Source organism: Aedes albopictus, unplaced genomic scaffold, assembly GCF_035046485.1.
Source record: "Aedes albopictus strain Foshan unplaced genomic scaffold, AalbF5 HiC_scaffold_38, whole genome shotgun sequence".
Taxonomy (NCBI): Eukaryota; Metazoa; Arthropoda; class Insecta; order Diptera; family Culicidae; genus Aedes; species Aedes albopictus.
The window spans coordinates 21578-43610 of record NW_026917177.1 but is presented as its reverse complement, the minus strand read 5'-3'; the positions used below and the strand labels follow the sequence as shown (position 1 = coordinate 43610).

At 44.3% G+C, this 22033-nt stretch overlaps 1 protein-coding gene across 1 annotated transcript; it reads right to left on the bottom strand.

Annotated features, from left to right (window-relative positions):
- Window positions 1-18741: 18741 nt before the first annotated feature.
- Window positions 18742-21138, bottom strand: LOC109416375 (uncharacterized). The gene is made up of 2 exons (XM_062843628.1): window positions 20575-21138; window positions 18742-20521 (listed from the first exon to the last, which is right to left on the bottom strand). Exons 1-2 carry the CDS (start codon window positions 20919-20921, stop codon window positions 19033-19035), a joined length of 1836 nt encoding a protein of 611 aa, XP_062699612.1. The 5' UTR covers window positions 20922-21138; the 3' UTR covers window positions 18742-19032.
- Window positions 21139-22033: the final 895 nt, after the last annotated feature.

Genomic DNA, 22033 nt, shown 5'->3' with positions numbered 1-22033 from the left:
GCACAAGTTCCACTGATATGTGCCTTGTAGTTAACTCACGGTGTTGTCAGTTTTTAGTAAGAATTGAAGGTAGACGAATTCTGCCCTTTAGTGGGACTATATCAACATCGACACGATGGTTCTGTTGACAGGCGAAAATTTCCCGCCACTAAGGTGCTCAATGGCCACGTGACTAAGTTCTTCCGTGACGATGATGGCAACGTTCGTGTAGTTTCCGTCCGAACCAAGCATGACCAATACCGGCGCTTAGATCGGCGTACATGCTTTCGATACAACAACCAGCATCCGCGCCATTCCGCGTCCACAACCGCGACCGAGTTGGCTGGAAGCGTATCGATCTTGGTGCCGCCATCGGCCGCAATTTCTCTACCAAGGTATTGGAAACTTTCAACATTCTGCACTAATTGCCCAGCTACCATAAAGCTGGAAGACTTGACCGTGTTTACATCCAACGATTTGGTCTTTTGACGTTGATGGTAAGACCTACCGCCGAGGAGCGATTGGCAATTATATCATCGAGCTTGCTCTGCATATCAGAACACCGTTGAGCTAGAAGAGCAACGTTATCAGCCAATTCGAAGCCATTTGGGTGCTCCATAGAAAAGGGCTGCTACAGCAACCCACGATTTGGTTCACGATCAATCGCACCTACCAAGATCTTGTCGATTACGATGAGGAACAGTAACGGTGATAGTATACATCCTTGTTTCGCTCCAGCAACGACCCGGATGGGATCGGACAAAACACCGTCGTGTAGTACTCTGCACGGAAATGCCCTGTACTGTGCTTCAATGAGGCCGATGATTTTCTCAGGGAGACTCTTGCGCCTGAGGGCTTCCCACATGTTTTCGTGATTGAGACGGTCGAAAGCTTTTTCGTAATCAATGGCTAGAGAGACTCTTGGAATTCATTGATTTGCTCCAGGATGATACGGAGCGTGACAATATGGTACACACAAGATCGTCCGGCATGGAATCCTGTTTGCTGCCGTCGGAGAGTTGCGTCAATCTTCTCCTGTATCCGGTTTAGGATCACTTTACAAAGGACTATCAGAACGATACACAGTATGTCCTGCCAATTATCGCATACAGTCAGGTCACCCTTCTAGGGTACCTTCACTAAGACGCATTGCATCCAGTTAGCCGGAAATGTCACGGTTTCCCATATGTTGCAGAATAATTGATGCAGCAGTTGTGCGGATACTACGAGGTCAGCTTTGAGCATCTCAGTTGATATGCGATCGACCCATGGGTCCCTGTTCGATTTTATGCTACGAATGGCTGTTTCTATCTTCTGCACTGATGGAGCTTCGGTGTTGACACGGGTAATGCTTCGAACTCTTGGCGGATAATGCTGAGGTGTTGATGGCGTGGCCGACACTTGGAAAAGGTTTCCAAAGTGCTCGAACCAACGTTTCAACTGGTCAGCCGGGTCGGTCAGTAACTGTCCAGACGTGTCTTTCACGTAGCATTGAACTTTTTCTTAATTAGACGACGTGAAACATCGTAGAGGAGACGGATGTCGTCGGTGTTGATGGTTTTCTCGCCTTCGTCGGCTAAGGAGTCCACCCACGCTCTTTTGTCCCGTCTACATGAGCATTTCATTCCCTTCTCGAGACCCGAATAGCGCTGACGGGCTACGGCTTTGGCTCCTCGTGTTTTCGCTCGCTCTATTGCGGCTTTGGCAATCTTTCGCTCCTCTATCTTTGTCCAGGTATCATCTGTGATCCACTGCTCTCTCCGGGTGCGTAGCTCACCCAAATTACTCTCGCCGGTGGCGATGAACGCGTCCTTGATGGCGCTCCATTGATCTCATATGCTTTCACCTTCTGGAATATCCGCAGCACGGTTCTCTAGCTCCTCGACGAAGGATCTTTTCATCGCAGCGTCTTCCAGTCGGCGTGTGTTGAACCGGCGTCCGATTTTCTACTGTCGATGGACCCTCGCAATGCGCAGCCGGATCTCACCGATTAGGAGATGATGGTCGGACGCAATGTCGGCGCTATGTTTGTTCCGCGCATCAAGAAGGCTCCGTCTCCATTCTCGGCTCATGCAGATGTGGTCGATTTGATTTTCCGTGACGCCATCACGGGAAACCCATGTCACTTTGTGCACTGGTTGAAGTTCTCCTATATGAAGTTCTCCTAAATGATCAGAAGAACCGGTTCGTTAAACCGTTACACTATAGAACCGACTAAACCAATTTCGTATCAGTACTTATTTATTTATTCATTTTTTTCCAAAAATTACTAAAATTCATGAACACAAAAAAATGTTGAATAAATGCTCAAAAAATATTGAAAAGAAATATTTTTCGAATAGCTTCCGGTAAAATAAGCCAGAGCATAGAGTTATTGGTTAATGCTTGTGGAAGTGGCGAAAATTAGGATCTATCTGAATTAGGCAAAATATTCGATAGAAAAACAAAAGCATGTAATTACTCATGTAGGACAAAAAAAAGTTTACCAGAAGTGTGTAATGCAAAGTTCAAGTTGTCTCTTTTTCATTTATTATATGTGGGTTTACACTTTTGATTAAAACAACTTCCTTTTATTTATTGGCGTAACGTCCCAGCTAGAACAAAATCTGCTCATCAGCTTCTTTTAAAGTCCTTGAAAGACTTCCGTAGTTATTTACTGAAAATTGTCTATGCCAATTTACCTTTTTTTGCGTTTGACACATTCCACGCGTTACGTTTTGCGCGAATATCAAACTTTAGCTTCCAATAACAGTTATGTTGATAAATTCATGCCAAGCAGCTTATCAAAAGATCAGATTTGAATATTATTTTTACTTCGAGAGAATAAGTGTAGAATTAGCATTAGTTAAAATACAGACAAAAAAAACTTCGAGAGAATCAAGAAACAGGGCGCAAAGGGACCCCATCGCAATTGAAATTTTAAATGCGAAATATTCTGGAACGGTCATAAATCGAACACAGACAACATCAATGTACTCTTGCTGAATACCTGCGCGCATAAAAGCTATTTATGTCTTGTCTTAAAATACTTTTCACACATAAACATGTTAACATTCTACAACAAACATCGGCTCTGTTATGCGCTATGATAGCTGAGCCGATACAAACGAATAGAAAAATCTTCAAAGTAGAATTTGAGAAAATATTGGAAATCATCTATATATATATATATATATATATAAATGCAGTGGCATACGTGGGACCGCGCATAACTTGCGAACCGACGGTCCAATTCGGGTCGTCTGAGTTTCGTTCTTTTAGTTTTCACCCAAGGAAGGTTTATGAGGCAAAAATCATGAAAAAATTGAGAGTTTTTGAAAATCGGGTTTTCATAAATTTTGAACGGGGACTTCGACTTCGCTAGGGACTTGAAACTTCAAAAAACGCAGTAGGCAAGACAAAGTTTATATCTAAATGTTTTCCCATTGACCTCTCGTCGTAAAGCTTCATGACGACTGAGCCTTGAAAATAAAAAATTTGAATGATAAAAAGATAAGAAATGGAAGCAATACAATCATTTCATTTCATTTATTTAGTATTACATCAAATTCAAGATAAAACTGAATCAACAATATTTTTCCATAATACACGGTTCGTGGCTGCCGCTCTCCATCCTCGGTCGCGCCCAATGCTCGCCAAGTCACGCTCCACCTGGTCCGCCCATCGTGCTCTCTGCGCTCCACGCCTTCTTGTGCCAACCGGATCAGTTGCAAACACCAGCTTTGCAGGGTTGTTGTCCGGCATTCTTGCAACATGCCCTGCCCACCGTATCCTTCCGGCTTTGGCCACCTTCTGGATGCTGGGTTCGCCGTAAAGTGCAGCGAGCTCGTGGTTCATTCTTCTCCGCCACACACCGTTCTCCTGCACACCGCCGAAGATCGTCCTTAGCACGCGTCGCTCGAAAACTCCGAGTGCTTGCAGGTCCTCCTCGAGCATGGTCCATGTCTCGTACCCGTAGAGGATCACCGGTTTTATTAGCGTTTTGTACATGGTGCATTTGGTGCGTGGGTGAATCTTTTTCGACCGCAGTTTCTTCTGGAGCCCGTAGTAGGCCCGACTTCCGCTGATGATGCGCCTCCGAATTTCACGGCTCACGTTGTTGTCAGCCGTCAGTAAGGATCCGAGGTTGACGAATTCCTCCACCACCTCGAAAATATCCCCGTCTATCGTAACATTACTACCCAGACGGATCCGGTTGTTTTCGGTTCCGCCTACCAGCATGTACTTTGTTTTTGAGGCATTCACCACCAGTCCGACCTTTGCTGCTTCGCGTTTCAGGCGGGTGTACAGCTCTGACACCGTTCCAAATGTTCTGGCAATAATGTCCGCAAAGCACACAAATTGTCCGGATTTTGTGAAAATCGTTCCCCGGCTGTTAAGCGCGGCTCGTCGCATCACACCTTCCAGAGCGATGTTGAAGAGTAGGCATGAGAGTCCATCACCTTGTCGCAGTCCCCGGCGAGATTCGAATGAACTGGATAGTTCACCCGAAAACTTTACACAGTTTTGCATACCGTCCATCGTTGCTTTAATCAGTCTAGTCAGCTTCCCAGGAAAGCCGTTTTCGTCCATGATTCTCCATAGCTCTGCGCGGTCGATACTGTCGTATGCCGCTTTGAAGTCGATGAACAGGTGATGCGTTGGGACCTGGTATTCACGGCATTTCTGGAGGATTTGCCGTACGGTAAAGATCTGGTCCGTTGTCGACCGGCCGTCGATGAAGCCGGCTTGATAACTTCCCACGAACTCGTTTGTTTTAGATGACAGACGACGGAAGATGATCTGGGATAGCACTTTGTAGGCAGCATTCAAAATAGTGATCGCCCTGAAGTTCTCACATTCCAAATGGTCGCCTTTCTTGTGAATGGGGCAGATTACCCCTTCCTTCCACTCCTCCGGTAACTGTTCGGTTTCCCAGATCCTGACTATCAGCTGATGCAGACAGGTGGCCAAGTTTTCTGGGCCCATCTTGATGAGTTCAGCTGCGATACCATCCTTACCAGCTGCTTTGTTGGTTTTGAGCTGGTGAATGGCATCCTTAACTTCCCTCAGCGTGGGAGTTGGTTCATTTCCGTCCTCCGCTGCACTGGCGTCGTCGTTTCCTCCGTTGCCGTGGGCTCCCGTGCCTACGTTATCCACGCTGCTCAGGTGCTGATCGAAGTGCTGCTTCCAAGGATGTGCTTAATGGCGATGTCTGGAGCGTTCTCTTCAACTCCCACGGCAGCGCTCGAAGTTCTCTTTGACGTTGCCCCACTACACATTCATCTCAAACAAGAAGCACTTTCTTGCACTTACCGCCTATGGGTACTCGGTTTACTAGAGGAAACTCTTGTGAACCGCAGTTCAACACACACCTCGTTGTTTCCACTTTTGGTGAATTGGGACAAAGTTGTCCTTGCTCCAAGTGATCTTACAATTGCTTGTAATTTTCCATATAGGACATTTTCCACGAAATTCCCTTCCCGGGAAGAGTGGACATCTGGTTATCTGGAGAGAAGTATTTCAGACGGCATCGTATGTTACACTGATGGCTCCCTTCTCGAAGGTCGAGCAGGTGCTGGTGTTTATTCTCGTGAGCTAAGGCTGTATCAGTCTTATTCACTTGGCAGACACTGCACCGTTTTTCAGGCCGAAATCTTTGCTCTTATGTGCGGAGTGCAATCAGCACTTCAGCAGCACGTAATGGGCAAAGTAATATACTTATGTTCAGATAGCCAGGCTGCTTTTAAAGCACTTGCTTCGGCCAACTCCAGGTCGAAGATAGTTATCGCTTGTCGAACTCAAATCGAGGAGCTGAATTCAGCAAACGCTGTTCACCTTGTATGGGTACCTGGCCATTCTTCCATCGCTGGAAATGAATTGGCTGATGAGTTAGCTCGCACTGGAGCATCACATGACTTCATTGGCCCTGAGCCAGCTATTCCGGTATCCAAGTGTTGGGTGAAGCTTCAGATTGACACCTGGGCTGCCACTCAGCACAAACAATACTGGAATAGTTTGGAGTCATGTCGTCAAACAAAATTGTATTGTACTGAGCCATCTCTAGGGGTGGCAAAGTATCTAACAAATCTGTCAAAGCAGAATTGCAGCATGCTGGTCAAAGCATTGACTGGCCATTGCCGACTCAGTTATCACATGGCGAATATTCAGCAAGCTGATTCATTTGCATGTGATAGCTGTGAATCCGATTATGGAACTTCGTATCATTTAATATGTAACTGTCCAGTTTTTGCGCAATTGCGTTTCCGAGTACTCGGGAAACACTTATTAAGTGAAACTGACTTCAGAAACCTGAATCTTCAGGACGTTCTGTTGTTCTTGACCCGCTGTGGTAAAGAGCTATAGGCTCTCTTTACGCTTTATGCATTATCACAGTGCCCTTCTCAGGGCGCTGTTCGAACACATTGTGGCACGCTTATGCGTTATTACAGTGTCCTTTTCAGGACGCTATGTGAACCCATTGTGGTACGCTTTTGCGAGTATGACGATCCTATTCCTGTCCTTTCCCATGTCCTATCCTCTTTCCTTCCCTTCTCCGTCAGGTAAATGATGAATAGGCTCGTGTTCATGGCGATGGCACAAATTTCCTGAATGGAGGAGAACGTGCCTCTAGAGCCGACCTACTGATACCTGATACCTGATCCTTACCAGTTGCTTTGTTGGTTTTGAGCTGGTGAATGGCATCCTTAACTTCCCTCAGCGTGGGAGTTGGTTCATTTCCGTCCTCCGCTGCACTGGCGTCGTCGTTTCCTCCGTTGCCGTGGGCTCCCGTGCCTACGTTATCCACGCTGCTCAGGTGCTGATCGAAGTGCTGCTTCCACCTTTCGATCTCCTCACGTCCGTCCGTCAAGAGGCCTCCGTCTTTATCTCTGCATATTTCGGCTCGCGGCACGAAGCCGTTGCGGGATGCGTTGAGCTTCTGATAGAACTTCCGTGTTTCTTGGGAACGGCACAGCAGTTCCATTTCTTCACACTCCGCTTCTTCCAGGCGGCGCTTTTTCTCCCGAAAGAGGCGGGTCTGCTGTTTCCGCTTCTGTTTATATCGTTCCACGTTCTGTCGAGTCCCTTGCTGCAGCATTACCGCCCTGGCTGCATTCTTCTCCTCCAAAACCGTTCTGCAATCTTCGTCGAACCATTCGTTCCGTCATATCCGTTCCACGTACCGATGGTGCTCTCGGCTGCGTCGTTGATGGCTGCTTTTACTGTACTCCAGCAGTCCTCTAGAGGGGCTTCATCGAGCTCGCCCTCGTCTGGCAACGCGGCCTCGAGATTCTGCGCGTATGCTGAGGCGACGTCCGGTTGCTTGAGTCGCTCTAGGTTGTACCGTGGCTGTCGCCGGTATCGTACATTGTTGATGACGGAGGGTTTTGGGCGCAGTTTGACCATCACCAGATAGTGGTCGAAGTCGATGTTGGCGCCACGATAAGTCCTGACGTCGATAATATCGGAGAAGTGCCGTCTGTCAATCAGAACGTGGTCGATTTGAGATTCCGTCTGCTGTGGTGATCTCCAGGTGTAACGATAAGGGAGGCTGTGTTGGAAAAAGGTGCTACGTTTGGCCATATTTTTGGAGGCGGCGAAATCAATGAGTCGTAGGCCGTTTTCGTTCGTCTGCTGGTGGGCGCTGAACTTACCAATCGTCGGTCTGAATTGCTCCTCCTGGCCTACCTGAGCGTTCTAATCACCTATGATGATCTTGACGTCGTGGCTTGGGCAGCGATCGTACTCGCGTTCGAGCTGCGCGTAAAATGCGTCCTTGTCATCATCAGTACTTCCGGAGTGTGGCCTGTGCACGTTTATTATGCTGAAGTTGAAGAATCGGCCTTTGATCCTCAACCTGCACATTTTTTCGTCGATCGACCACCAACCGATCACGCGCCTCTGCATATCACCCATCACGATGAAAGCTGTTCCCAGCTCGCGTGTTTTGCCGCAGCTCTGGTAGATGGTATGATTACCTCTAAACGTTCGTACCATGGATCCTGGCCAACACACCTCCTGCAGCGCTACGATGCCGAACCCGCGGTCCGTCAGTAGATCGGCGAGTATGCGGGTGCTCCCAATGAAGTTGAGAGATCTGCAGTTCCACGTACCGAGTTTCCAATCGCAAGTCCTTTTTGTTCGCTGGGGTCGTTGCCGTTGGTCTCGGTTCGTATTATTCTGTTGCTGATTTTCCGCTACAATGGCTTTTTACGGCTGGCTCGTAGGGCCTGACACCAACCCCCTACTTTCCGGAGGACCATAGTGCACAGTTGAGCTTAGAGTCCTTCCCTGGCACTCGGACGTAGATCAACCGCCCCTTACATGGGGATCAGACGCTGTTGTGAGCCGCTCCTCCTGGGAACAGACGCTCAGGTTTACCGAAGCAAACCCCCCCCCCCTTCCTTGTCAGCCTACGACCAAAGTTCCCACCGGGGTTGGTTACCCGATCTTCCCTAAGGTTGCTCATAGTTTCCGGCCGGTACCGCGTGGAGGTAGGGATAGGAGTTGATGGGCAGAGGCTAGTGAATCACAATGGGATCTGAATTGCGCAGCATACCCAGCTTTTACCGTGCCAAGATATACATGTATCTCCTTTTATTCGCAAAATAAGTAAAGCAATACGCTCACTATAAGGAGGTGGTCAAATGTCATTCAACATAAGGGCTTAAGGGCTTAAGTTGTTTCTTTGCTGAAAAACATATGTTGCGCAAGTTTGCGCAAAATAACCCATAGGTTTTCTGAAAGCTGACAAAAAAAATCTTCAAAATGAATATAGCGTCAAATGTGTACAAATGTGTGCTCATATTTGAAAACTTAGAGGAAGTTTGTTTTTGTTTTTCCATACATTTTATATGGGAGCTTAAATTTCAAGTATGATGGACACCCACTTCAAAGTTCTGGAAAAAAATCAATATTCGTTCAATCAGCACCAAATTTTGAAAATAAACTATTCAAATGTCGAGAAAAAATGAAAAATACATTTGAATCAAAATACATAAGTTGATTTTTCGACTTTTTTCTGCCCTCGCATCACTGTGTGGTGGGGTGCCACCTTAGGTTTAGCTTCCGGTGGAGGAGCATTTCATACTCAGCCGCTGGATGCCAGAACAGACGCTGTTTGAGCCGCACCTCACTGGTAAACAGACGCTCGAGACGTACCTCCTCAATCTAGATGAAGTCAGAAGGACAACAGTGCCCAGGCTGCACTACCAGCTAAGCACACAACTCTTAGCTGGCGGTCTTTGTCATCGCTTGACCCGTGGAAGCATGAGGTAGGAACTTGTGAGGACCAAAGCTATGTTGGACGCTCTCCTTTTCGACTCTCCGTTTTGCAGCCCCTCAGATTCCAATCTAAAGCAATGATACCCCAAAAGTACATTTGTATTCAACGGCCAAAAATAGTGAAAATATTCCCAAAAGCGGTTCTGTATCAATAACTGCTCTATGCATAAATAAATACGCAAATTTACATAGTCCTTGGCAATTTTTGCGGAATGCTCCTCCAGAACCACCCAGCACCCAGTCTTCAGTTTTCACTTGTAATTTGTTCACTGCACCCGCCCCAGCAGCAAGGAGTTGGGGTGCCAAGCCAGTGGAGGTGGTGGTGGCGGTGGTCCTTCTTATAATTTCCACTGAAATTATGCTTCAGTAGATAAATTTTTCCAACCCACAACTCTTTACTGACGATGGCGGTGGTGACGACGGCGACAACGACAATACCATGGCCTGGCCAGTCCTGCACACAGCCAATTGTGAACAGCCAACAGCTTGCTCGCTTGATGGGGTTCAGTATTGTCGGTCTTGTTTAAATTAAGTGGGAAGATCTGCAAAGTATAACTTTCGTGACTACTTTAGTAATATAATTTATTCCAAAAGGTCGGAAGATGCGTGAATATTGGTGTTCACAATGCTACAGCAACATTTGGCAAATGCAGTTTAGGTTGAACACAAGAATCATTGATCCTCGCTAGTTTTGCGAATTTTGTTCGAAGCAGCAATAGTTGTTATAACATATACCGCGCGAAACATCGCATCGCTCGGAAGCCAGCCTCACTTGATAGTAGTTATTAGGTAGAGGAGTCGGTATAAAATGTGACCCCTTTTGAATGGTCTCATATTTGTAATGAAACATATACAATGCATAATATATATTTATACAAAAAGTTGTAAAATGGTAATGTTCAGCCCCTAGTCGTACATTCTTCTAACGAGGCTTGCCGTGGGGGTCGTGCGAGACCCACAGTTTAGGAAACCATGGGATATTGGTGCGCATTGGTCATAATCATATATATAAAATCCCAGCGTTGTCTGTCTGTCTGTCCGTAACGCTTCGAAATGTTTCATTGAAATGTTTCACCATAGCTATATCAAACTTTTGAGAGTTCGAGAACTTTCTGGAAGTTATTGGACTCTTCAGATATAGTAATAAGAAGAACATTCTGGAATGTTCTGGAACATCAAAATGCTTAACAATTCCGAGAACTATCTGGAAGCTACTGAAAGTTTCAGACAAAAAATAACGTTCTGTAATGTTCTGGAGTATCAAACTTCTTAAATTTTCGAGGTGTGTACTTGGAAGTATACTTTCAGGCGTTTTCGATTTCGATTTCAGGCGTTTCGATTCACCCATTCAACTAGCTGTAACTTTTCGAAAAGTGCATCAAATATTCTCAAATTTTTACTGTAAGTTCATCAACTAGATGTGTATCAGTGGTCCAAAATTAAAAAAAGATCGGGCCATTCTTCACGAAGTTATTAAGATTCTTGAAAAAGGTAAAATTATCCGATAGCCAACTTTGAGCTGTTATATCTCCGGATTCAATAAACTGAATGCAATGAAATTTTGACCATTTATGACTTATATAATTAGCTATGAAAAACCATTGACTCAACTTAATATTTTTAACACGGAGGAAAATTATAACGATTAGATTATTTTTCTAATAAAACACCAAATTATCCAAAATATCAACATCGTTTCAAAATTCAAGATGCAAATTATAGTTCATTTTATTTCCCTCTAATTGACCTTTATATAAATATGTTTTGTAGGAAAGTAACAACATAGCCACCAATAAATTGAAAAAGTAATAGAATGCATATTAAAAATAGACCAATTTACTAAAAAATCGTGAAAAAAATATAATCGCTATAATTTTGTCTTTTGTTAAAAATTCAAGTTAAGTCAAATGTTTTCCAGAGTTCATTATATAAGCCATAAATGGTCAAAATTTCATTTCAATCGGTTCATTGAATCAGCAGATATAACAGTTCAAAGTTGGCTATCGGATAATTTTACCTTTTTCAAGAATCTTTATAACTTCGTGGAGAATGGCCCGATCTTTTCCAAATTCGAACCAGTGATGCACACCTAGTTGATGAACTCACAGTAAAAAATTGAGAATATTTAATGCACTTTTCGAAAAGTTACAGCTAGTTGAACATTTTTTGAAAAGGGAAAATTTTGCTTGTCCCGATCATTTTGTCTATCCCCTGTACATGATAGAATAAATTCTGGCGCTTCTGATAAGTCCAATGCTGAGTGAAATGTTTCACATTTTTATTGATACACTGGCTTCTGAGGAGAAGATTTCTCAATTGTTATTCTAGAAGTTTCAAGAATCTCCTTGATGAATATTTTTTTTCTTAATTTATGATAGAAGATCAAAAACGGGTGCATCAAAATAGGGCTGCGTGAAATAAAACCCGGAGTTGTCTATTCTTAGATGAATACAAATACAATCACCAAATATTTTTTAAAAAGATTGGAATATTTAGAAACTATTTGTTCCGAATGCGAATAAATTTGAGGAATATTCCTTTGAGAATCAGAAGATGAAATCGAAGATTCATGAACAATCCCGAACATTCTTCGTAGGAATCAAACCAATAACATGCTCGAATATTTACCACGAAAAATATCGCATTGAATTCGGACGAACCTGCCAGAAAAAGACGAAGGAGGTAGTAGGATATTCTAGAACACTTCAGAGGAATAAATATTGTTTCTGAATTAAGTTGAAGATAAACTTAAAACGCAAATCAAACGTTTTAACATTAAGCCATTAAGGCGAAACTGGAAGCATTTTCTCATTTTTTTCGGTTTTTGATTTTTTATTAAATAACGAAGCAATATTTTCAAAATCGGTTTTCGTGCACATGTAGAGTATGGATCAAGGTATCTTCTGAATTTTTTTGAGATGGAAAATGTTTTCCATTTTTGCAGAAACCATTTTTTTGTGCAATTTTGTTCAAAAATGGTTTCCGCAAAAACGAAAAATATTTTCCACTACAAAAAAAATCAGAAGATACCTTGATCCATACTCTACATGTGCACGAAAACCGATTTTGAAAATATTGCTTAGTTATTTAATAAAAAATCAAAAACCAAAAAGTGAGGAATTGCTTCCAGTTTCGCCTTAAGACAATTCTCGGAATTGCGAAAACGTGGCTAGCCACGTAGGGTCAGCTAGTACTATAATGTTGATTTAGTTCATCGAAAAAAGTGTAAGAATTACACTTGAGTGCGAAATGCGAAACTCCAGAATTCTAAGAGAGTCGGCGCCTATCATCCCGACTTCCCTCACATTGCCTAGGCAAGGCGCGCAAACGGCCCTCGTGGAAATTGAATTAAAATTTACCGACAATAATTTTCCCCGCTACTGCTGCCGCTGCTGCTACTGCTATTGGCTATTAGTGCAACGCCGCCGCACGACAAGCCTTCCTCTGAGCTGTCGTCGGCTGCAGTCGCAACTTTCGACACCATCTTGGCGAAGAAACAAATAGGTACGCTACATACCACCAAGTGTTCGTTGATGAGCGTGGGTTTGGCAGGAGGCAGCTGCCCCGCCAACAAGCAATGAGCTGCATAAATTAGCCACACTTCGAAATTATTTTTTGAGTGAGAACAACAATAAACAACGGTATTTAAAAATAGTGCCGACGCGGATGCGATAAAGTGGCCGCCGCCACTTTGGTGGTTTTTACTGTGGGCTCTTGAGAAAACTTTCTGGACGGGAATTAATAATCAAACGTTGCTTCATTCATTGACCATGCTTGATACCCCCATTTCTGCTACTTCTTGGGTTTGCATTTGGACATTCTGCATTAAATTGTAGGGGACTCAAAGAACATGCCTTATTTCCGCATGCCTTTTTTACTTTTTTCAGTTCTGGGAGATTTTTCAAAATCTAGCGGCTACCGCTTCTGATCTTTCTAAATACTTACTCTCTCCTCTCTACATATACAACTCATGTATATTAGCCATCGCTAGAACCAGAAACGATTGAAAAGCCGTCCCTTCCTTCCAACCTTCACAGCACAGTGGCAATCTATCAGATAACGCCTACGTTTTATGCAATCAAGCGAACTGTGCCGCATCATCATAGTAATAATCACACTAATCTATCACCTTACGCCTGGCATCCACCCACGTACCAATGTGTGAACCCTCTGCCAACAATATCCCACCAACATTTCCACTTCCGCATGAATTTGTGCAGACGTAGAGGTATATTCGGCCTGAAGTGGGTACACACGATTGCAATCATCATTACAACCATACGTATCTGTCAAAGGATGCAAATTCTTAGTGGAATTTAAAGGAACACAGTACTTAACCCAATTTTCTTTTTACTTACAGGTATTCCACTAACACACCCAGGTTCATCATCATCATTTCTTTCCCCTTTCCCTACATTGATCTGCAATCTGACGTGGCAGGCGCCATTGTCACCTACAAATGGAAAACCACCAACACCCTGAAGATGCCTATGAAGATGCTAGTTCCCGGCAGATACCTCGTTGGTTCCTTGTGTGAGAGTAGCTGGTCTGGTGTTAGTGAAGTAGAATCTACGGACGGTATCAGGTATCAGAAGGCCGGCTCCAGAGGCACGTTATCCTCCATTTGGGACATTTGTGCCATCGCCATAATAATAGCCTATTTCATCATCTACCTGAGGGAAAAGGAAGGAAAGAAGGATAAGGATGGGTATAAGGACAGGTAGGAAAATAGGAAAAAAAAAATCTGGAAGAGGGTACTAACACATAGGGTTCAAACAGCGCCCTGAAAAGGGCACTGTAATAACGCATAAAGAGCGAAAGAGAGCCTATAGCTCTTTACCACAGCGGGTTAAGAACAACAGAATATCCTTAAGATTGAGGTTTCTGAAGTCAGTTTTACTTAATAAGTGTTTGCCGAATACTCGGAAACGCAGTTGCGCACAAACTGGACAGTTACATATCAAATGATACGAAGTTCCATAATCGGATTCACAGCTATCACATGCAAATGAATCAGCTTGCTGTATATTCGCCATGTGATAGCTGTGTCAGCAGCGGCCAGTCAATGCTTTGACCAGCATGCTGCAATTCTGCTTTGACAGATTTGTTAGATACTTTGCCACCCTTAGAGATGGCTCAGTACAATACAATTTTGTTTAACGACATGACTCCAAACTATTCCAGTATTGTTTGTGCTGAGTGGCAGCCCAGGTGTCAATCTGAAGCTTCACCCAACACTTAGATACCGGAATAGCTGGCTCAGGGCCAATGAAGTCATGTGATGCTCCAGTGCGAGCTAACTCATCAGCCAATTCATTTCCAGCGACGGAAGAATAGCCAGGTACCCATACAAGGTGAACAGCGTTTGCTGAATTCAGCACCTCGATTTGAGTTCGACAAGCGATAACTATCTTTGACCTGGAGTTAGCCGAAGCAATTGCTTTAAAAGCAGCCTGGCTATCTGAAGAGAAGTATATTACTTTGCCCATTACGTGCTGCTGAAGTGCTGATTGCACTCCGCACATAAGAGCAAAGATTTCGGCCTGAAAACGGTGCAGTATCTACCAAGTAAGTAAGACAGATGCAGTCTTAGCTCACGAGAATAAACACCACCACCTGGTTGACCTTCGAGAAGGGAGCCATCAGTGTAGCAAACGATGCCGTCTGAAATACATCCTTCCAGGTATCCAGATGTCCACTCTTCTCGGGAAGGAAATTTCGTGGAAAAAGTCCTATACGGAAAATTACAAGCAATTGTAAGATCACTTGGAGCAAGGGCAATTTTGTCCCAATTCACCAAAAGTGGAAACAACGAGGTGTGTGTGTTGATGTGCGGTTCACAGGAGTTTCCTCTAGTAGACCGAGTACCCGTAGAAGTAAGTGCAAGACAGTGCTTCTTGTTTGAGATGAATGTGTAGTGGAGCAACGTCAAAGAGAGCTTCGAGCGCTGCCGTGGGAGTTGAAGAGAACGCTCCAGACATCGCCATTAGGCACATCCTTTGGAGATGGCCTAATTTTGATTGGACCGTTCTCATTTCGCCGTTTTGCCACCACACAAGACATCCATAGGCCAATATTGGCCGAACCACAGTTGTGTAAATCCATTTGATATACTTGGGTTTAAGACCCCAAATTGTACCAAAGGTTCGCCGGCATTGCCCGAAGGCCATACAAGCTTTCTTGATTCTGAACTCAATGTGAGGTGTCCAGGAAAGCTTGTAATCAAGAATAACTCCAACGTACTTCACCTGTTCAGTTACATCGATTTCAGAATCAAAGAGACGCAAAGGTCGAACGCCATTGCGGTTTCGCCTTTCCGTAAAAAGAACAATAGATGTTTTACTCGGATTAACCGAAAGGCCATATTGGGGACACCAACCCTCAACTACCTGAAGGGCACTTTGCATCAGGTCGAAAAGGGTGCTGATGCACATACCGACTAACAATGTTAGATAGTCGTCGGCAAAACCATAAGTAGGAAAACCGCTATTATTGAGTTGCCTCAATAGCGTATCTGCTACGAGATTCTACAAAAGCGGTGACAAGACTCCCCCTTGGGGCATCCACAAACACTCAATTTCCTAATTACCGCTTGACGCAATGTCGAGAGGAGATGTCGGTTTTTGAGCATTTGGTGAATCCAATTGGAAATCATTCGGGATATATCATGACCCCGTGCGGCTTCCAATATGGCATCGAAAGGCACGTTGTCAAAGGCACCCTCGATATCTAAGAAAACACCCAAACAAGATTGCTTTTGAGCGAATGCTTTCTCGATATCGTAAACAACCTTGTGTAAAAGAGTCACAATGGACTTACCAGATCAGTAGGCATGTTGGTTCACATGAAGAGGCGCGTTGGCCAGATGAACATCACGGATGTGATGATCCACAATGCGTTCTAAGCATTTCAGAAGAAAAGAGGTCAAACTGATAGATCTGAAACTCTTTGCTTCTTCATACGATGCACGACCCAGTTTCGGAACGAACTTCACAGTAATATCCCGCCAAGATTTGGGAATATACCCTGTAGCAAAACTGGAAACAAGTATTTTTTTTTTTTCAAAACATGTTTGAAATGTTCAAATCCCTTCTGAAGCAAAATAGGATAAATCCCATCTGCTCCAGGAGATTTGAATGGAGCAAAGCTATTAAGAACCCACTCAATCGATTCTATAGTTACAATACTCCGAGCCGAAGCTAAAGAATCATAACTACAAGAAAATACATCAGGTTTATCCGAAGATGCAATATCCACACATCCAGGGATGTGCTGAATAAGCATTCCAGAACTTCCTCATCAGAGGAAGTTAGATCGCCATTTGGCAAACGAAGTTCGTTCACTCGGAAATCCTTAGATTTCGCAAAGATTTTGTTTAACCGACTGACTTCACTCAAACTGGAAACATTTGTACAAAGGTTTTGCCAGTCAGATCGTTCACCAGACCGGAGAGTTTTCCTATAGGCCTTGCGAGCCGACCTGAAAGCCTCTGAACCAGCGGAACGTCGTCTGTTCCAACTCTTTCTACATTGTTCCCTGAGTTTCGCCAGATTAGAGTTCCACCAAGGGGTTCCTCTTGTGACCTTCACAGACCGTAGAGGGCATGCTTCTTCAAAAGCTTCCATGAGAAGGTCGTTGTAGTATCAACGGCATCATCTAAATCATTTGGAGTGTCAATGGATGGTGAGTATCCATGAAATTTGACCGCAACCAAATCAGTAAAAAGATCCCAGTTTGTTGACCGGGGATTCCTAAAACGCGAAGTAACATTTAAATGTTCATAAAAGATGTAGCGATGGTCACATAAAGAATCTTCATCTGACACATGCCAATTGATCAGCTCGTGACTAATTCTACTAGAGCAAAGCGTTATGTCTAACACTTCCTCTCTAGCAGCTACCATGAAGGTTGGGCGGTTGCCAATGTAATGTAATGTAATGTAATGCAAGATCTGTACAACTTAAGTACTCCATCTAACTGGAGCATCTCAAGTTTATGTCTGAGCTGCCCCAGATGATATGGTGTGCATTAGCATCACTTCCAACAATTAGCGGAAGGCCTTTTAAAGTGCAGTCTGTGATAACGTGTTTGAAAGCATCCGTAGGGGATGGTTCGCCATGCGGTAAACAAGCTGAACAATAGACGTATTTCCTGTTGAGGTTTTTTACAGATACATCAATTGTGATAGCACATACATCTCTGGTGGTTAGTTCAGAGATGAGTGTAGCAACTATTGCGTTGTTGACAAGCACACAGGCTCGAGGCATGACACGCGAGTTTGCCATTTCATGTTTACTGAAAGTAGCAAACACCGGGTTCACAAGGTTTCCTAGATAGAAATTCCCCTTACGGAAGTAAGGTTCTTGGACCAAGCCCACTTGGGCTGTTTGCATAAGTCTGCAAAGATTGATCGTTGCTGTTCTTTTATGCTGAAGATTGATCTGAGCTATCCTAACCGTAGCCACTATCCAAACTAGGCAAGATTAAACTCTTCACAACAACAGCACAACAAAGAACAGCAGCAACAAAACCAGATCGGTATCGATTTGAAAACGCCAATGGCGAGGATACACAGAATACACTGTGTAAATCGCATAATGCCAAACCATATAGGTGAAAATTTAAACTAATTAACAACATCTTCATAATCCCGCCCTTATTTTTAGCCTCAAGTGAGACTAAAGAAGGGCAGCTGATCGTCTCGGAGAAACACAAGGTCCACTGCACCATTGCTCCGGTTAGCGCAGTAAGGGCAACATACTGGGGAGGACGCCCTGGTACTCCACGGCTCCGTTTGCAGCTAGGCACGGTAAGTATAAAGCCGCATCACACCATGAATTAGGGGTCACCTGTCGGTGGACTCTTACCACCGGAACAGGCGGTCCGTAGAGTTATTCTTAGCCAATTGAGGCAATCGCTACCGACACTACACAGCTATCTAGGCTGATCGAGTAAAGAAGTTAATATTGATGATCAACTTCATACGGGCTCGAACAACCAACAAAGTGGACTACTATCAAAATATACTTCGTCCTTAAATACTAGGTTATTAATGTCCCAACTTCCGGTGCTCATATCGGAATGGAATCGATAAATATCTTGTTTCCGCAGTTGAATTGCCCTTCGCTCCAAGATCTTCCATTCAGAACCATCTGAATGAAGAACTCTGTTGATGGATGCGGTACTGATGCACGCCTCTCAAACAGCTCTTTAGTTTCGTTTAGGTACAGAATAGGGCAACTTTTGTACATATCATCTATCCAGGATCCTCCTTCGGCACCAAATTGTAGGTGGACTTATGCCTTTTTTTCGGCCAAAATACTTATTTTTCTCGTACCGGCGAATTCATTGGGATATCGTGGTATGGTGCTTAAATAGTATAAATTTTAGCTTATGTGCACTTCCTGATTCCCAAGTAATAATACCCATAAATACAGTGGGCAGACGCTGGGTGTTCGAGAAGAAGGAAGATTCGGACGGCCAAGTACGGTTCAAAGCTAGAGTAGTGACGTGATTTATTGAGTTGCATTACATCAGCTGTAGAACAAAAGATACAACTAGTGGTTCGCAATGTTTATCTGCGCCACCTGTATCTGTACCTCCCTAGGTCAAACCAACCGTTGTGAACAGTATATAATAAACACAGAAGAAACTTAACGCTCATTATTCATTATATTACATTACACTTTATTCATTATACTTGTATGTATTTCATTAAACTTCTCATTGGTATTCGATTACATTGATAAGATACTACTTAGCTAGCATCCTACAGAAAAGAACGACTTTTCAGTTTACAAACAACAGCTTATCTCTAGGTCGCAAGAATGCGTAATAAAATAAGAAACACAGCACACTAAGCACCCCGCTGACGATTGTGATGTAGTGCAGGAAGTCGAACCACCAGGACTCGAACGATCCCAGATTGTACCAAATGGCACTCATGGCGAAGTTCTCTACCAAAACTATCGTTACGTATCCCACGTACCACGTTCGCACGTGGATGAACTTGATCTTGAACTCCATCAAAGAGAACATGTAGATGTAAGCCAGGAACAAGTAAAAATAGTACCGTTCCAGTTTCTCGTGGAATCGCACTTCGTAGATGATGCAGGCGATCATTAGCAAGTAATGATTCAGGCAAACCATCCAGAAGTACGTGGAAAAGAAAACGTAGAACACCGAGAGAGCAACCATTCGCATCAACAGGAACATGACCCAGCCGGCGAAAGCAACGGACTTTCCGCTGAGATCGTCCTCTTCCAGTCCGGAGATGATCTGTCGGCGTGACGGCAGTGATAGGAGATCACCGTCAGTTTCGTCCGCCGTGGGCACCGGCGTTGACTTCCTCTCACTACTGTGATCAAACAGCTTTTCCGGCAGTCGAGGAACGTGATCCTTGAGGAAGTTTTCGGTGTCGAACACGAAAAAGTTCTTCAACATGGAAGCTCGCTGAGCTAGGTAGGCACCGGGGGTGGGCGGAGCGGGTGTTCGAGGACTTTTGTCGAATATTTCCGCGTAGATTGGGTCTTCGTACTCGTCATCACTGTTGTCCTCGATGGCGGCTAGTTTTGTATCGTCCGTTCTTAGTAAATAGTCGCGGATGTCTTCGATATTCTCAACGAGGTCCTGCTTGAAGCTTACTGTTGGAGACAGAGAATCCGCTGTGTCCCCGGTTAGTTTGTCGTCGTCGGTACAGTTTGTGTAGGGATCTTTTAGCTTCTTCATAGAAAACGAGTCGAAGTTTGATTGATCCACGTTCAAAGTCTTTCGCTGAATGCTTGATCCACTGGGCGTGGGTGATACTTCGCTATATCTGGAATAGAAATTTCGCATGATGTTCGGTGTCATAGGATCCGGCTCTGGCAGCACGCTGGTGATATTCCGCTCCATCACGCTTTCCACTGTGCTGGTTGTGCGCAGAAGTTCTCTTCTGCGAGCCTTCACCTGCTCTTCGGAACACCACGGGTAGCACCGCCCAACGATCTTTTGGCTTTCGAACCGCTGATACGATGTTATAATGGATGCCATTGTTAGAAACGAAAACACCACACTCACTATCTGCGCCGTCACTGTGTCATAATTCCGGAATGTGTTATCTCGCAGCAGAATGTACAACTGCAGCAACATCTGAGGGGCCGCATGCAGGAACGCTTGCAAAAAGTGATACAACTCGAATGGTGATGTCTCCCTGATCTTGCTCACGGCCTGTACTCTTCCATAAGAAGATTTATCGTGAAATAAGGCTTCAATGCTCCAGAAAATCCTTCGACTGAACCTAAAACGATCATCACAAAATAATTTCGAACTATTCAATAAAACATCACTAACCTGTAAACAGCTGCTACCGGGAAGAACACCAACACCAGCAGATTCATCTTTACGAACCTATACGTCCGCTCATCGAACCCGATCACTTCGGGCCATTGGCTGGGCGACGAAAGAACAGCCGAAAAGCACGCAATCGCCGGCAACCACATGAAACTCAAGCTAAACCAAGCCCACGACGGATTGCCATTGCGAAAGTGCTCCACCACCACCAGCACATCGGCCGTGATGACCACCGTGTACACCAGCAGTTCGAAAATCACCGGAATCAGAAAGCTGAACACGATCTGCGTACGGGTTTTGACCTGGTAGCCGAGGATGCACCGCGGAACTCCGTCCAGAACGTCCATTACTGAGCACTATGCTATGGCAGGCGTGGGTAGAAATCGATTTCGATTGAACTGGTCATCGTTTCGGTATCTATACTAATACGAGCAACGCCCTTCGCGTCGGGGTCTAGCTGCAAACTAACCACTGTACTATCTGCTAGGAAGTAAGGTGAATCACAGGTGTCGACTTTCTGAGCGACCATAGATAAGCGTCCGCATATCGTGGCTTGTTTTGGTTAAGATAAGGAAGTACTCGTTGCGCGTCGAGCAGTTGACGAAGCGAAGGTGTCGAACAAGAGAGATAGCTAAAAATATGTTGCGTTGTGAATGGTGAAAACGATTCGGTATATGGTTGTGCAAAAACGTTGTGTGTAAAAAGTATACACTAGCTTAAACTACAGGATAACATACTTTTATTCTGCTCCAAGTTGAATCCTCTTATCATTTTACACCCGAGAACAGATTGGCATCATCATTAAAATATCTCCGCTCCGGAACCTCCTTCTCCCTTGGGTGGCTTTGGAGAGAGGCTGTCGTTCTGTATCTGTACTCATAGCCCCATTATTCCGAAACGCGAACACAAAAAAAAAATCCGCGATTTTTATATGCATCGAGAACACAACATTAACTTTTGCCGTTGGCCGCCGCGCCGCCACCCTGGACCATCATCATGTGTTTGCGATTCTCCTCAACTTGGTGATGAGCAGCGCGGGCAAAACAGAATATCTCCGGAAAACGATAATAAAAAATAAACGATTCATAACGTTTTTTTTTCCTTCTTTTTTCCTTTTTCGTGAAGTTCTAGGATCATTCGCGCAGACAAATGCGAGATGGAGAGTCAATGTATAGCACCAACCACCCGCCACCTCGCTCGAGTTCGTATGTTTATCCGGGGTCGTTTTTTACATCGCGGGGTACCAACCATCCGGCCTATAGCAATGAGGTTCATCCAAGAGAGACTAAACTGACGCGAACTGCTTTGGGCGTACCTATTACGTTGGTGCTCTCCGTAATGCCATAATGGAGGAATGTGTATACCTTTCTCGTGCCTACGAAAACCCATTTTAAGGAAACTCAAGTAACATGTTGGTAAATATCGCACTTTCATACGTTTAACAAAAATCGATTTCATG

Excerpts from the sequence above, each read along its gene's own strand:
- LOC109416375 (XM_062843628.1), bottom strand. The coding sequence starts at position 20,921 with ATGGACGTTCTGGACGGAGTTCCGCGGTGCATCCTCGGCTACCAGGTC. Across the intron at positions 20,522-20,574 it reads CCGGTAGCAGCTGTTTACAG|GTTCAGTCGAAGGATTTTCT; the intron begins GTTAGTGATGTT and ends TGATCGTTTTAG.